The 16,412-nt window shown below is 38.9% G+C and overlaps 2 protein-coding genes across 6 annotated transcripts in view; one reads left to right on the top strand and one right to left on the bottom strand.

Annotated features, from left to right (window-relative positions):
* REPS1 (RALBP1 associated Eps domain containing 1) overlaps positions 1-2,674 on the top strand; it is an 87,976-nt gene extending 85,302 nt beyond the window's left edge. For all 5 annotated transcript variants that reach the window (XM_043457001.1, XM_043457000.1, XM_043457003.1 and 2 more), the window contains 2 exons: positions 51-156; positions 2,403-2,674. In XM_043457001.1, coding sequence (XP_043312936.1) covers positions 51-156; positions 2,403-2,471 — 175 coding nt within the window. In that variant the 3' untranslated portion in view covers positions 2,472-2,674. The remainder of the gene's footprint in view (positions 1-50; positions 157-2,402) is intronic.
* A 1,660-nt stretch (positions 2,675-4,334) lies between these two features.
* ECT2L (epithelial cell transforming 2 like) overlaps positions 4,335-16,412 on the bottom strand; it is a 75,599-nt gene continuing 63,521 nt past the window's right edge. The window contains exons 16-22 of the mRNA XM_043457274.1: positions 15,961-16,108; positions 14,252-14,325; positions 13,996-14,152; positions 13,314-13,379; positions 11,938-12,026; positions 6,401-6,573; positions 4,335-5,066 (exon numbers count right to left, since the gene is read on the bottom strand). Of these exons, the coding sequence (XP_043313209.1) occupies positions 4,939-5,066; positions 6,401-6,573; positions 11,938-12,026; positions 13,314-13,379; positions 13,996-14,152; positions 14,252-14,325; positions 15,961-16,108 (835 nt within the window). The 3' untranslated portion in view covers positions 4,335-4,938. The remainder of the gene's footprint in view (positions 5,067-6,400; positions 6,574-11,937; positions 12,027-13,313; positions 13,380-13,995; positions 14,153-14,251; positions 14,326-15,960; positions 16,109-16,412) is intronic.

The following is a 16,412-nucleotide window of genomic DNA, read 5'->3' as shown; positions in this document are numbered from 1 at the left end:
TTTAATAATAAGAATGAAGGTCAAGTTTTTTGCTCTCTTTATCTTCTCAGGTCTGTTGGGAAAGATAAGAAAGCTATTCAGGCATCAATTAGACGCAATAAGGAAACCAACACAGTTTTGGCCAGATTGAATAGTGAATTGCAGCAACAGTTAAAGGTAATGTAGTTTCTGAATCTTTATTTGGAAAGTTCCGTGGAGTCAGAGCCTGTTAGTGTTGAACTAAGACTTGGAGGTGATCCAGCAGTTCTTATGCTAGTGTGAAACTTTTCCGAGTAGCAGGAGAAGTGTGGATCTAAAATGTTTTATATGCCTTTGAATCTTTTAATATTAAAAAGAATTCCCTGTGCTAATTTCTTGTATGATTGCCTTATCCTGTATGTATGTAAAGCATATTCCTAAAATGTTCAGTCCTGAATATTCATTGGAAGGACTGATGCTGAAGCTGAAACTCCAATACTTTGGCCATCTGATGCGAAGAACTGACTCATTTGAAAAGACCCTGATGCTGGAAAGATTGAAGGCAGGAGGAGAAGGGGATGACAGAGGACCAGATGGTTGGTTGGCATCACCGACTCAATGGACATGAGTTTGAGTAAACTCCAGTAGTTGGCAGTTGACAGGGAGGCCTGGTGTGCTGCAGTCCATGGGGTCGCAAAGAGGCGGATGTGACTGGGCTACTGAACTGAACTGAAAATGTTCGTTAACTTTCATAATGAAACCCAAGAGTAGAAATGTTGTGACCTCAGCTACCTCCAGGATCATATATGTGGCTCTCTACACACTAATTCTACAATGATTCGAGTATTGTTAACTTATCCTTTTATCAAAACAACTCAGATTCTATGAAAATGACAGATCTGAAGAAGAGGGATGGGGGCAATTTAGATCATCTCTAAAACAGAAAAGACAAACCTTAAATAGAAATGGTGCTCAGGGCCAGTGTGTGCTTCTGTCATCTGTACTTGAGAGGATGAGTTTGTTTTCTTGCTTACTACTCACCATGATTTTTTTTAATCCCTGTACATAAAAACTAACAAGCAGAATCATGTATGATTCATCAACATTATTAGGCATTCACGTCTTAGAAACCAGTGGTTCTCAAACCGTAATTGTATACACGTAGGAAAGGTCCATGGTAAAATGAAAATTGTGACTCATGTCCGGTATGGAGAAGGGCCTGAGAGTTCTGCAGTTTTTAATAAACTTTCAGGTGAAGGAGATGCTCCTGGACAGTTGACTCCACTTTGAGTAGCAAGGTCGTAAACCATAAAGATGAGGAAGGAGTCCATGGAAATGTAAAATGAATACAGAGTCAGTTGAGTCCCGTAATATTCTGTTCATATTCCTTTTCTAGCATTTATCACATTGTCCATATCTATGGCACATATGTGTGTCTGTCCTACTAACCTGAACTCACTGAGGCTAAGTCATAATCATTCCTGTTTACAGTGACCATGTAATACATTGTTCAAACCAAAGTACTTTTAAGAGAAAAGAGAGAAAGGGATGTGTTAATATGTAGGCCAGGACATCAGAGATAATCTGAGACTGTCCTGGATAGGTTTATAACCATCTTGTCTCTGTCCTCAAAACTCCACACATGTGGGGCATTTGATAAATGTATGTTAAAGGAATAGTATTCTTGTGTAACTCTTTGATCAAAGAAGATACTCATAGCTGTTCTATGACTTGTGAATTTGGTCCATTGTAAAGGAAGAATGTAAAACTAAATGACAAGCTTTCTGGTAGCTACCTTTAGGTGAAAGTTTTGTTAATGCATGTTTTTCTGAAGAACTATGAAAAACCATAGAAACATGCGTATAGAAGCTGTTTCTAAAAATCACTTTTCTCATTATCCTCTGAGAAAGTATGGTACCAAATAGGAGGAGGTCATTCTGGTTAAAACATGATACTGTCAGTGTGATAGAGAAAAAGAAAAAAAGGATATGGCTGCTTAAGTTGCTGACTGTCTGAAAAGACTGTCTCAAATCGACAGTCATTAGAAATTCTGATTATAAAATACATTAATTCATTGTGAAACTGAAGCTCAAAATGAGGTGCAGGAGTTGTTATGACCAGAGGTAATCACCAGGGGAAAAAATCTTTGTTAACCAGCTCATCTGCAGTTACTGCAAGGGGTGGGCTTTGTGCAAAATTCATGCATTAATAACCATCATCTGCAAATACTGGGTTTTCTAATAATGAAGGAAAAAACATTTGATTACCCTGATTTAAAGTAATGAGAGAAAAAGATTTTAATTAAGATTGTGTTTTAATGTACGCACCTAAAAAGAAACTTACATTTCTAAAAGGAACAGCTGTCCCTTCATGCAGTGCTGCTGTTAGATGTGCCTGCATTTTTGTATATGTTGAAACATAACTTGTCTTTGCATCTTTTTCAGGATGTTCTTGAGGAGAGAATTTCCCTGGAAGTTCAACTGGAACAGCTTCGACCATTCTCTCACCTTTAAGCCAGTTGCCGTTAACTGTGAACATACCTGTTTTTAAGCGGTTTTGGGTTCAAAGCCAATTTGGAGACCCAGACATTCAGCTCACTGCTTAATTCAACATTAAATTTTATGATTCTGTTTTGCCCTATATGTTCACCATTGTATTTAAGTATCTTTTATTTTTTAATTTCAACAATAAAAGGGTCAGGATGACTTTTTCTGGAGGGTGTATTGTGTTTGTTGGCACAGCCCCCCTCCCCCGTTGTTATCCCATAACTTTGGTGCATTATACTTATGTGGCCAAAACCTCACACTGCTTGGATTTACAGAATGGGTTTCTCATTTAACACCTTAAGCACAAACTCAGAAATATTTTCAAAAGAAGACAAAATTAAATAAACTGTCAATTTGTCTTTAGGCTTAATACTTAAAGAATCCAAAAATCTTTAAAATGTGTTTCCCATTTGATTTTTAATTTGAAAGAACTGTATCAGATAAGGCATACTTTAACCATAAGCTCTGCTGTAACCAACATCCTTCAAGAGTCTCATGGCACTTACAGGCTTTTTCATATCAGCTTAGGGGTTAGATTTTATGTTTTCCTGATGAAAATTTGATCAGTATCACCTGTGACTTAAACTTTGTTGTGTGTGAGATTTTAATTCCTCAGCAGTCCTATAAAATTAGGAAATAACTGAAGATAGGCATTTTTAAATTGTCTGCTAGAAGCAAAGGGAAAGTGTTGATGCTGCAAGCCACAGAAGTACTGTCCAGTTGCAGATGTCACTTTTTGCATGATTTATGCACTAAACTCGCAATTATAAGCTTATGCTCATCAGTCTCTAGAAGTGTTTTCAAGTAACATGTTTTAGAACTTCTGAGGATCTTAATTATTCACTATTATAATAAATGAAAATTCCTTAAGATTCCTAGTTATCTTTAGCTCTCTTGTTACTCATTCTTTTGCCATGTTTTTGTTGTTTAGTCCCTAAGTCATGTCCAACTATTTGCAACCCCATGGACTGTAGCTTGTCAGGCCCCTCTGTCCATGAGACTCTCCAGGCAAGAATGGTAGAGTGGGTTGCCATTTCTACTCCATTCTTTTGCTATAGAGAGAGACTTTTCCTATTAACAAAGAGTTTCTAAAGTTTGTCCTATTCAGGATCATGTAGTGTCTCAGGATTTGTTTTCTATTATATGATATTTCCATTTTGATCACATTTGTGAATTTACATTTATTGCTGACTAACAGCAGACATTCCTTTAATGTTTTATTCTGTCTGACATAGATGTTAAGCTGCATGGTTTTATCATAATCAGAAGTGTGATTTTACACTAATTAAAAACAACATTTTAACTTTTGTACATTTTTAAACAAGAATTTAAATTTTTAAGAATTAGAAGGAATTTGTATTTTTGTTGTAGAAAAAAGAAAATGTTTAAAATAGCCTACTTCCCAATGCTAGACTGTACTAGTAGATTTCATTTCCTTAAAGGAGAATTTGAAGCAAAGAGGAACTGACAGCCAAAAGCTTCCAAGATTAATACAATATTATCTATCATTAACTGAGTAAAAATATTACATATTTAGCATATATCAGCTAAAGTTTCAAAGTGGCTAACCAGTTTATAGCTTCAGTTTATTAAATAATTAAATGAAAGCTTTAAGGGCCCAGAAAACTACTCAATACCTATTTTTTTAATTCTGTTTTAAATAGAATTGTCTTAATTTCTTCAGTTTTTACTCAGCTAAATTCCATTACAGGCAAGTTTTGTTTTTGTTTTTTAGAAAGTACCCCCTCACCCTCTACCAAACAGCCTTCTGATTTAGCAGCGTAACAAATTTTTAAACCATTTTATTTGGAAGGTCTAAGAATTTAATTTTGCAAGAAAAGAACACTTAAGAATTACAGAAAATTTTAGTGCTTTATAGTGGTATGTTTTTAATGCTCTCTGTAGGAATACATTCATATTATGGATATATGTGACCAGTTTTTTAGTAAAGTACTATTTAGATTTCTTATACATATTTTTAAAATCCATAACTATTTCATGGAAATGTTAAAAGAGGTTGATAATTGGTAAGTCACCAACAGATTAAGACATTTCTCTAGACTGATCATTTAAGAAATACTTTTCATTATGACTTTTATTTTTCATTAGATCAGAAAACAAATCTTTAAATACTCAATATCCTTATTCAGCCTTAGGTTTTGTCAGTCAGATTAAATAATACTGTCCATAAAAAACAGCTATCAAAAGAAGTGGTTCAAATTTTTACATTAAAATTTTTCTTATCCATTTCACCTAATTGAGCATAGATGATAAAGTTTAAAAGTTAGGAGGAATTTTATGAGTCCCCCCTAGTTCATCCATGGATCATCCATGATGAACCATTATTCTGCTTCTTACTGGATCTTCTGGAACAGAAAACAACATGTTGTCTTTGTCAGGGCAGATTGGCACCCCTGTTGTCTGAAGTCCAGACTCACTTTTCCATACTACTTTTGATGGCATTTTGGAGTACAGACAACCATAGAAATTTATCATCTTCAACTTCTGTTGCACAGATCCATTCATGTTTTGGACCTTGAAGAATAAATGCATTCTTGATAACTGTAAAAATATTGAAAGTACATAAATTAATGTACATAAATTAATTTTTGTAGGTAACAGTCAAAAGGAAAAAATGTTTTAAAATTCAAGAGTTGATCAAGTCATCTTGAAGACTTTTTGAAAATTAAAGTTTCAAACACATCCAGTTTAGAATGTAACTTCCTAAATTACTGAAAAATTCAAATATAGTCTAAAATAAACTTGTCTTTATAATTATTTAGTTATAATTAGCAATTATTTTTAAAGTAATAGATGATATGATAGTCTTTAATTTCAGAAGGAACTGGAACCAGTAAAGGTCTTTACAAGAGTTATTGTAGATAACAGATGCTGAGAGCTGGACCTTGGCCACCCTGGTATGAGCAGCAGGACAGAATGAAGCCAGCGACGACTTAGCTGAATGCCCACTTTTAGCTTACGTTATAATGTTCTGACATAGAGCACAGCTGATGAAGGGGAGACGGAAGGAGACATGTCATGCACATTATGGATAACTAACCCTTCTTACCTGAGTTTGAAAATATTTATTTCTCAATAGGTGAAAATATTTATTCCCACATTTAGTGTTCAGTTTTTCTCATGCTCAGATTTTAAATGAAGCCAAAGCTAATGGAAAGCAGCTCTTTTTAGATTAGTTCCTTCTCAGATCTTGGTTCTAGCTTTACCCGTAAGTCCTACCTTCACATGCAGTGAAAAATATTGGAACAAAAGGTGTTATATTCAGATTGCCTGGCCTAACAGAAATATAGGAAAAGAGATACAGATCTTTTTAAGATTGGAAAGTAGAGTGTAAGACAAAAACTAAAAGGTACAGTAGGTTTAAGTAGGATTTCTTTTTGTAACAACGATTATTTCTTCTGAGATTATTATGAGTTAAATGTTTGTTACTAAACATTATTTGCAAATGCATCCTTTAGAGAACTTGTAAATGCAAATTTACAGAAAAAGAGAACAGTCAAATCTGCAGTAATCACTTAGTCCTAGTATAATGGAAAAGTAATAGATAAAAATTGTAACATCTACAAGCAATAGAAGGTAGTGGTTAAGGACTCCAGCTTCCCTGGCAATGATACAGGATTATGTCTCCCTTTGTGACTTTGGAAAGCTGTTTTCCTAATGTGTAGGGTTTGTGTCTGACAATGCCAGCATTCCTTTCTTTTGCTATTTCAAAGGTAGAGGAAAGTTTACATTAATGAGATCCTGAAAATACTTGGGAAATTATTTGCAAATGCAAATTCCAGTTCTCTTCCTGCTTTTCTACTTTAATAGCTAATGAGTTTTATATAATACAGCTTCTTAAAGGTGTTATCTCTTAGGAGGAAGAGAATACATACATTTGGAATCTGGTATGTCTTCTATGATTAACCTATGAAGTGCCACTGATGCAATGAATTGGTAGGTTGATTTTGAGGTCCTTTCAAATGGAGTATGAGATGTACCCCGACTAGAAACGAGCAGTGCATCATTGAAGAGGAAAAGACTGAGATCACAGGTATGTTCATAGAGCCTGGTTTAAAAAAGAGAAAGAGCAGTTTAGTTTTACATATGCATACATATGTGTTTTGTTAACACACTTCACCATCTTTATGTTGATAAGCTCATCATCAGGGTTTTTCCCTCAGACCTTTGGACTGACTGTTTGAAGTTCTCTGTATATTTTTCTCCTGGTGTGAATAGTCCCTCTGTCTCTCAGTCCAGTCATGTGGGTAGGCCTCAGGGTTCCTGGTGGAATGATTTGAGCTTATCCATTGGACAGTATCCAATCGATGCAGAAAAAAATGAACACTGAATTTTCCCAGTATTACAAGTCAGGTTAAAGCTGTGTTGGTATTTTGTGTTTGATGTACTTAGACAGTCTGTGGAGAATGTTTTCATTTAGTTTGGTTTCATCTTTAAGGGTAACAAGTTGGGTTCGAGAGAAGCACAAGAATCAGTAAGGTGTACGGTGTCTCAAGTAGAAAGCAGGGGGAAAAAAGCATTTACTAAGTAGGGAAATAGAGAATTTTCTAGTATCAGTTGGAGAGAAATTGATGAAAGGTTGGATTTAAGTAGCTCTTCAATTCTACTGAGGTTGCTACCATGGTCAATGGTAGGCATTTTTTGGTCCCCCACCTCCACCTAGTATCGTCTGTGGTTTTCTGCTGATGGAGCCAGATCACGGTGTTGAGCAGGATTTCACTGTGCTCTGGTGTGGGTTATCTCATGGGAGTACTCAACCAAGCATCAAATGATGTACTAGGGAGGAACTTGGGAGAGCCTCACCCCAAGCCCCCAATCTCTGTCCAGCACCGGGGGTGGCCAAGTGCAGCAAGCGCGTTACTTGGGTGGAGGATAGCCCCCAAAAGTGTTTTTCTCTTAGAAGCCTCAGGAAGCCCTCAGGAAGTTACTCTAAGCAAGCAACTCAGTTGACTGGTTTCTTGAGGGGAATTCTCTTATCTCTTATCTTCGTCGTCTGTTTGATTTTTACGCTGCTGAGTTAGAAGCAGAGAGAGTTGCACAGGAGTGGCACCGTCACAGCATGCACTGTCTGGTTTTACTGTAGCACTCTTGTTTCCCTTTTTGTTTGGCTCACGCCTGCCTCCACTTGTGTTACCCAAGTTACCAAACAGTACATAATCTTTCCACTTTTTCTTTTAATCCATTCAAGTAGTCACTCACATATGTACCTATGTGTGCATCTATTGACAGGTCGGTGGTTTTGAGTATTATTCCAGGCCCTTTTCTTGCTTTTCCCAGCAATAGAAGTCACTTCAAGTTCTTTTTAATGACCAAGTAATAGCATGGACGGACCATCGTTGTTCGAACTCTTCCCTCACTGAGTGGGCATTTCTTTGTTTGCAGGCTCAGGTCTCTCTTCCTTCTTCCCTCCCTCGTTTCCTTTGTTTTTTCTTTATTGCCACTGTGAGCAATATTTGAAAAAACTAGTTCCTTACATATAAACAGACTCCTTACATGCACTGATATTTCTGGCAGATAGGGTTTCCAAGGGTAAGATTGATTGACCAAATGGTATATATATTTTTACCAAAGACTGACATAAAAGCTACTATAATTCACATTTAGAATCCACTCTGTATCATAATGGCTCTGACTTGTACAAACTTTACTGTGCCTCTGAATTACCCAGAGATTTTTGTTAAAATGAAAATTCAGTAGAGCTAAACTAGCCCGCGGAGAAGGCAATGGCACCCCACTCCAGTACTCTTGCCTGGAAAATCCCATGGACGGAGGAGCCTGGTGGGCTGCAGTCCATGGGGTCGTGAAGAGTCGGACACGACTGAGCGACTTCACTTTCACTTTTCACTTTCATGCATTGGAGAAGGAAATGGCAACCCATTCCAGTGTTCTTGCCTGGAGAATCCCAGGGACGGGGGAGCCAGGTGGGCTGCCGTCTCTGGGGTCGCACAGAGTTGGACACGACTGAAGTGACACAGCGGCAGCAGCAGACTAGCCTGAGATTCTGTGTTTCTAACAGCTCCCTGGTGATGCTGGTTCGCCAACCACACTTGAGAGTATTGAGGCACTTAAGTCATGTATTTATTACAGCTGTGCCCATGTTGTGGGCAAAAGACTAGACTGGGAGAGGGAGTGGTTTAAACATTTTTAAGGAGTGCTTTGCTTCAGGTTCAGCTCCTGGGAGAGTGTTGGGGGTACAGGTCATGTTAGGTGTGTGGAGAGAGAGAAATGCAGTGGTCATCCAACCACTGGAGCCACCTTCCTTTTTCAAACATTTCCTTCCCATATCTGTGGTTATGATTTAGGCTGGAGGGAGTGGGATGCTTCATATTTACTGGTAGTTTGCAAGAAATAATGTTCCAGATTAAGTTGATAGGTTATTCTGAGAATAAGGGAGCAAAGAGAAGTAGGGATGAGGGAAAGGGGAAGCAAGAAAGGGGGTGCATGTAGATCGGTATGTGGTGAGCTGTATGTGCTGAATGGCCACGTTAGGCAAAAGAATTCCACCCATGTTTGTGACCCTCCTTTGGCAATATTTTTACTCTTATTACTGATGAGAATCATGTCATTTGAGAAAAATATTTAAAAGCTGTAATAAAACTTTGCCTTTCTATCTGAATGGCCCGGGAATGTGCCTACCAGGGTGCTTTGAAGATGTAGCTTTGAAAAGGGTGTTTGCTTTGGTAAACAGATGTTTGGTTTTTCACTTTGGAAGGGATAGCATTGAAAGTAAGTTAAATGAAGGGAGAATTCTAATTGCGTGACCCACTTGGACTGGGTGGGTGGATGGCCCAGAGGAGGGAAGGAGCAGGCACATTTATTGAACTTGGAGTTGAGGCCACTTGTAACCTGAGGATGTGAGCAGAGAAAGATAAATGCACAAAGAGGTTTTTATTATTTTAATCTGATTATGAAAGTGCTATTTAAAATACATATAAATGAATTTTACCTCGGAAAAAGCTTTCCAAAAGCCATTTATACTCACCAAGAGTTTCAACTCATCCAAAGACAAAAAACACCAGAACCCTTTTAAAAAAACCTTTATTCTTCCACATATGTAAAAGCAAATAATTTTGCCTTTCACATTGACATAATGGAACAACTGAAATGGAAACTCTGGATCCTACTCAAGTTTCAGAAAACTGCTGCTGCTCAGATTCAGAAGAACCAACTCCACGGGTAGAGTGTTTTCCTTGAACCTGGACAGGATTTCTTTGCTTTTTCACAAATAGACTCAATGACTCTGCCAAACATAGCTTAAATTCTTAACACCATTCTAGAAGTGTTTTGTCATTATTTAATCACTATTAATACATTAGCCAGACCAAAAAACAAAGTACCCAACTTCCATAAATACATAAAACTTTAAAAGTAATTTTCAGAGCATAAACTTTGGCATGAACAGATAACAGGACGTCATTGGTTCTGTGAGCTAAGTGTTAGTCACTCAGTCGTGTCCGACTCTGCAACGCCATGGACTGTGGCCTGCCAGGCTCCTCTGTCCATGGGATTTTCCAGGCAGGAATACTGGAGTGGGTAGCCATTCCATTCTCCAGGGGATCTTCCCAACCCAGGGATCAAATCTGGGTCTCCAGCATTGCAAGCAGATTCTTTACTGTCTGAGTCATGAGGGAAGCCTCTGCGAGCTGACCTGAGTCAAACTGTTTATCACCTTGTCTTCATCATCCACATTCTGACTAGTGGATCATAGTGGCTTTTGGCAGTTGCCAGGATAAAAGTCAATTCAGAGCCAGAGTCCTGTATCCCTGAGGAATCTGGGTATTTCTCTTCCCCCAGTGCCCAGTTTCCTGGTCAATGACTATAGGTCCCTTTGGGTAAGCTAAAAGTAAAGTTAACAATATACATACTCTGTAGTTTAGTAATGTATGTCCTCAAGAGGACTCAGGGTCTGAGCAGTGGATGGCTCTGTTTGGTGATCTAAAGCCATGCCTCTATTCACCAGTCTTAGAGGCTCCACTTTTGCCCTTGGTGACACCCCATTAGAAGAACAAAAGTAAACATAAATGTTTAAAAAATCAGCAAGTTTAAAGTCACACATGAAAATGTCAAAGTTCCAAGGTACATAAAGGCTTAATCCAAAACTATGTGGGTTATATCTACAGAGAGACAAATGCCTCCAGGTTTCCTAGCTCTAAAATGACTCTCCCCAGAGCAAATTCTGTCAGTTAGAAACATGGACTTAGATAAAGAAAGATAAAGGAAGCGTGTCTGAGAATGAGCACATGAAGGTAAAATTAATTCTAATAATAAAAAACTGGAATAATCCCTAGCATGTGTCCTAATACACGGATGTGTTTAGAATTGTTGACTTGATATCTAGCTTCCTTCTCTTCTTGTAGCTCATTTCTATTGTTTCTGACCAAAAACAACAAAACGAGAAAACAAAAGCACTGGGACAGGGAGAAAAGTGACACAGTTGTGTGATTGATTTCCATTTAAGGGACTGGTTACATCAAGGTGAAGGGACTGGTTTATTCTAACCTCTCCTCCAACCCAAATCCTGTCCTGGGCCTTTGGGGAACATTCGGTGAAATGTTCATTGAAATAACAGGCAATCTGATTTTCATTTCTTTTATTGGAATTAATTTCTCTGCATTTGGTTGCTCTTTGTGGAGCTACCATCTTTGCCATTAATACTGAAAACATAGATTGGCAAACAGTTCTCTAAAGCAAGAATTTAAAAACAATGGCCCCACTCCTTGCTTTTTGTAAATAAAGTTTTATTGAAACACAGCTACATTTGCTGACTTATATACTGTATTGTTTATGAAGATCATATTAATCATTATGTATTGTATTTATGTAGCTGCTTTTGTGCTACAATGGCCAAGTTAGGTAGTTGCCACAGATATCACTTGGTAAGAAAGATCTAGAATACTACCATCTGACCTTTTACAGAAAAGTTTGCCCATCCTTGTTGTAAAGAAGAAAAGGAAATGTTAGCACCTTCGCATCACAATAGTTTTTACACTACTGTGAGCACTGTGCAAACTAGACATGGGAGACCTCAATACAATGGTGGTCCTACGGGGAGACCTTTCGAGTGCTGACCTCAGTAACTAACTGGTCTTCTCTTTCTTAGAGTTGAGCAGGTCATCCATGTGATATCTCACATCAGCTCTCCTCTCAGTAGGAAAGTGACCAAACCGGAAATCCCATGTCTCGAGTTAGTGGCCCAGGCAATGACAGTTTAGTTTCTTACATTCTACGAAGTAGCTGCCTGGAATGTGAGTAAGGTGATAAACACCTCACGTGTCTCAGAGGGGTGCGTGTGTAACTTTTCAGATCAACACAAGGATTTATTGTATATTTACAATATGACAGACATTGTGCTGGATTCTGGGTACAAGATAAGTAAGAAACACTCATAGCCATAGGATAGCTGAATATTTACCTTAAATAGAAACTTATGTCCTCATCACAGCAGTGAAGTTGGGCCACATCTTGAACCCTAATCAGATATCTGTTTGCTTCTGATAGAGTCTATGAAATAAATAAAAAGAATTAGAAATATATATATATATTTTATAAAATAAGTCTTACTACTGAGTAATCATATCCCAAAAGATCTAAGTGTTGAGTATAACTAAGTTCAATTATGAAAAAAAGCATTGTTTTTAAAACTATACTTGAGGAAGTTGTCTAATTTTTAAAACTATTGAAATTATTTTTTTATTATAAATGCTTTCCTACTACCAAAAATAAAGTGGGGATGTGGGTGAGTCAGAAGGGATCTATCAAGAAAAGGAAGTGAGTGAAATGTTACAAATTAAGATATCAGGCTCTTTTACTGATCTAGCCATGGAGATGATCACTTGGGGCATATAGTGATCCAGAGATAAAGTTCTGTGGACTTTGTGAGCCCCAAGATTTTTGGATTTTCTGTAACCCAATCAATCCCATTACTCTTTCCCTTTCAAAATGTGCAGATCTAAACTAGGCCAAAACAACTGCATTTTGCTTCCTCAATTTAGCCAAATAAAACCACAATCGATTGATACTTTAATTCAATATAATTCACATATTAAACTCCTGCTATATGCTGAACACTAGAAGACACTAGTTCATACCTGATGGAGCTCCCAATCTTGTGGATAAAGGACGGTAAGAAAGTGTGACGGGGAGGTGCAGGGTGCTGAGAATACTGAGGAAGGGGCAACTCACACCTGGAGATGTCGGGGGAAACTTTTCAAGGCAGATGATGCTTGAACTGGATCTTTAAAGTATGAATAGGAGTTTATCCAGTGGAGCAGAAAAAAGAAGCAATTTCTTAGAGGGAAGAGCATGAGCCAAACACAAATGTTGTCGGGAGAGGCTGACATCACTAGAGAACTGTGAGTGTGTCTGTGTGGTTTGGTCATAAGGTGGTAGGCAAGGCAGTGGGAAGGAAAGCAGAATGAGTCAGACGATATTCCGTAGGTAACAGATAACTAACAGAGGACGTCTAGGATTTTTACAGATGTCCTCAGTGGGCAGAATCCTGCACCAGATATTATGTGCAGGGAGATAGAAAACAATAAAGACATGGCCCCACTCCTCAAAGCAGGTCATGAGCTCTGTAGTACCAAGCAAGGTGCTAAGACTAAGAGAAATCATGGGATGGGGTCCAGCCCACCTGTGCCTCTTCTCATCTAGCATCCTTGCAGATAACAAGGATGTGGAATATGAGAGCTTGGCAGCACCTGGCACACACTCAACAGATGTTAGCTGCATCAGAATCCCTGTCTCCTTTTTGAGCGTGAGATGCAGCAAGTGCATTAGAATACGTACAGGGCACCCCCAGATGAGTCTCTGTATGTCTAACAGGTGATCTTTCATATTGATGTTCCGCTTCATCTAGAAAAGAAAGTGATTTTAGGCAAACTGAAATTGTGATATTTTTATACATAAAAATAGATTAAAATATGTTATGGCACTTGATAATGTTGTGGTATTTTCATAAACTATCATAAGACTCTCAATTTCCTGTACCCAGTGTTTTAAAACAAAGAGGCAAGTGGCAAGACTGTCCAAAAAGTTTTTTTCTAGGTGTACTGTGTTATTGTTTCCATTCAGCCCAGACTCCTGGGCTGTGTGCCCATCACAGTGACATGTTCAGAATGGTAGTCCTATACTCCAAGATGATCAAATCTTGCAGAGAATAGTTGTGATTGCTGTACTTTCTTAGGCAGGAAAGTTGACTAATACATTAAGAAGTACTTTCAGAAACAAAGAGGTTTGCTCTTTTTTTTAATCTGTATAAGTGTACTTATAGAGATATCTGAAAACATCATTTGGTTTAAAAAAAGGCCCTCAGTGCTCAATATCACTGAATACAATGATTTAGCATTAAAAGAATGAAAAAGTTTGAAGAGAACCCCAAGAGGCTAAGGGATTTCAGAACCTTTGAGTCAGAGTACCACAAAAGCATTATAACATTTTTAAAGAACACAGACTCTTACCAGCAACCAACCTGATCTATGTAGCCTTTGTAATTTTTTATTTGGTCAATTGCAATGGTCAAGTTTCCACGGTCAATATGTTCTGCAGGAGTGTGAAGCCTCAGAGCATAGAGAAGATGAAGATATTCTTCAAACCTTCGGGATGGGTACAAAAGCAGCTCTGGAAGACTGTAGGAGGCGCAGAGAGAAGGGAGCTCTGGTCTCTTTTTGAGGCCACAGAACTCCAGGCCTTGGCGTGCCCTAGCTGTGCTCTCCCTCAGAGCTTACCTCAGCATTTTGGTAACAATGGTCTTATCGTGCCTCTTCAGGAAAGCTCGGAATGCTGGTATCATTTCTCTGCACTAAGGTGAGAGTTATATTGTCAAAATTCTGTAAGACAGTTGTGAAGTATTGTTTCTGTTCCACCAGACAAGCATCATCTATGAAGCGCTTAAAGCAAAAGGGCAACATCTACACCAAATCACAGTACTATTAATACTATAGGTGCTTCCTGATATCCTAAGTATAATGTATTAATTATACCATAAATTAACCCTAGTCATTGAGCTTAATCAATATAGAAAAATAAAAATGAACTTTGCATGCAGGTAGGCCTGGATTAGAATTCTAATTTAATTTTATCTAATTCTGTGTGACTTTGTCAAGCTTACTTAACTCCTCTGAGCCTCAGTCTTCTTATGGATGTCATAGCTAACTCTTTTGGTGAGGGGCTGGGGAGGGGGCGGAAATCCTGTCCACAGAGTGCCTGCCACACAGTAAGTGTTAAGTGTAGGGATTGGTGTGTGATTCTGCTGTTAAGCATGTTTTCCACAATAACATGAAGAAGGTGCTCCTTTGTACTTAAAATCTGTTTTAAAATGCATTACTCATCACCATTACAGCCCCCAGGAAGTCACCTCATTTTTCTCAGATGCCAGTAATTCTAATTTCTAGAAATCAAATAGTCACTGATTTCAGTAATATTAATAGCTAACATTTACTGAGTACTTACTTATATGCACCCCCCATGCTAGTGAAATAGAGACATTATTATCCATAACTATAAAATTGCTGGCACCAATCTGCTATGATAACATCTGATGCTTTGCTCCAATTCTTGTCCTAAAGGTCAGTTCTATGTCACTGCTTTATTCATGCAACTTTCACATAATCGAGTTGCGCAGCAGAGCTTAAACTCCCCGGGGTGGAGCAGGAAGAAGACGACAAAGGGAGATGTCTGAGGTCAGGAAGTGTTCAGAGACCTCCCAGCCCCAGGCCTTCACTTCAGGGCCTCAGGGCAGACAGGTGGGCAGGGCCACAGTGGACAGGGACAGGGCAGAGGGTACCACCACGTCCCAAGGTGCCCCTCCTGCTGCCCTTTTGATGCAAACCGAGGAGGGAAAAGAGGTATCTTATGGTCATCAGAGGAGATCCCAATGAGAGCAGCAAGGGGCACAGAAGAGAGCTGTGTAGTCCTGCTCAGACTACATACACACTGTCACAACAAAGACAACTGTTTAAAAGGCGCTTGGTCGGGAATACGAGACAAAGGAATTCCTTATTTTATCGTGAGATTTCACACCTTGAGTGTCATTATTCCAACACATGATTACGAATTCCTTTTCTCCATGAGAGAGCTGGACTCACCCCACGGGCTGTAGAGGCAGTGTGAAAGCAGGGTTCACAGTTTTGCTTCTGCCTGTGAACTATGTTCCTATAACCAATCCCTAGGGTAACTGGGGCAGGTGGGAGTCTGGAAATCTGCATGAGGACTATTCAGTCCCACAGCCAGTTCCTAGGCACTGCTGGGTCAAGCATTGTGCCAGGGATCAAAACTAAGTCAGTGCCCTCATCCTCAAAGAGCTCAAGGTAAACCAGAGGAGGAGATCTGGAAGCCAAGGGTAGAAAAGAAGTCTTTCCTACTAATTCTAGTCCTTCTAGTCCTCGCAAGTTCAGAAGATCTAATTAAATGCGTGGATGGTCCCTCAATCTGTTACCTTCTCAATAGTTTTTAGAACCACAGGGTAATTGTTGAAGAAATTGGTATACGTGTTCAACTGGCTTCCAAACTTTATGAATATTTCTCCCACACAGTGAGCGGGGCCCCATTCCTGTAGTCTGTCTCTCAGGTCATCTAGAAACCGCCTGCAACATGAGAAAAGCGTGGCTGTGAAATATTGACCAGTGACAGCCTATAACTTATAAAAAATAAATTTGTACTCAGTCATATAGGGCGGGGCTTTTGTCAGATCTTTTCGCCTTGACACAGAGCCGGAAAGGGAGGAAGCAGGTTGACTTGGGGGCTGAGTCAGGATCCCAGGCTGGCCTGGAGAGGCTGCCCTGTGTTCTCTCTCCCCTTTGTCTGGGGACAGTTTCTTACAGTCCTCAGAGGAGGGTGCTCAACTCACTTCAATGGCTGAATGCCATCACCGCCACTAAGCCCATTTCC

The sequence above is a fragment of the Cervus canadensis genome, chromosome 33, assembly GCF_019320065.1.
Source record: "Cervus canadensis isolate Bull #8, Minnesota chromosome 33, ASM1932006v1, whole genome shotgun sequence".
In the NCBI taxonomy this organism is placed as follows: Eukaryota; Metazoa; Chordata; class Mammalia; order Artiodactyla; family Cervidae; genus Cervus; species Cervus canadensis.
This window is presented reverse-complemented; position numbering and strand designations above follow the sequence as displayed.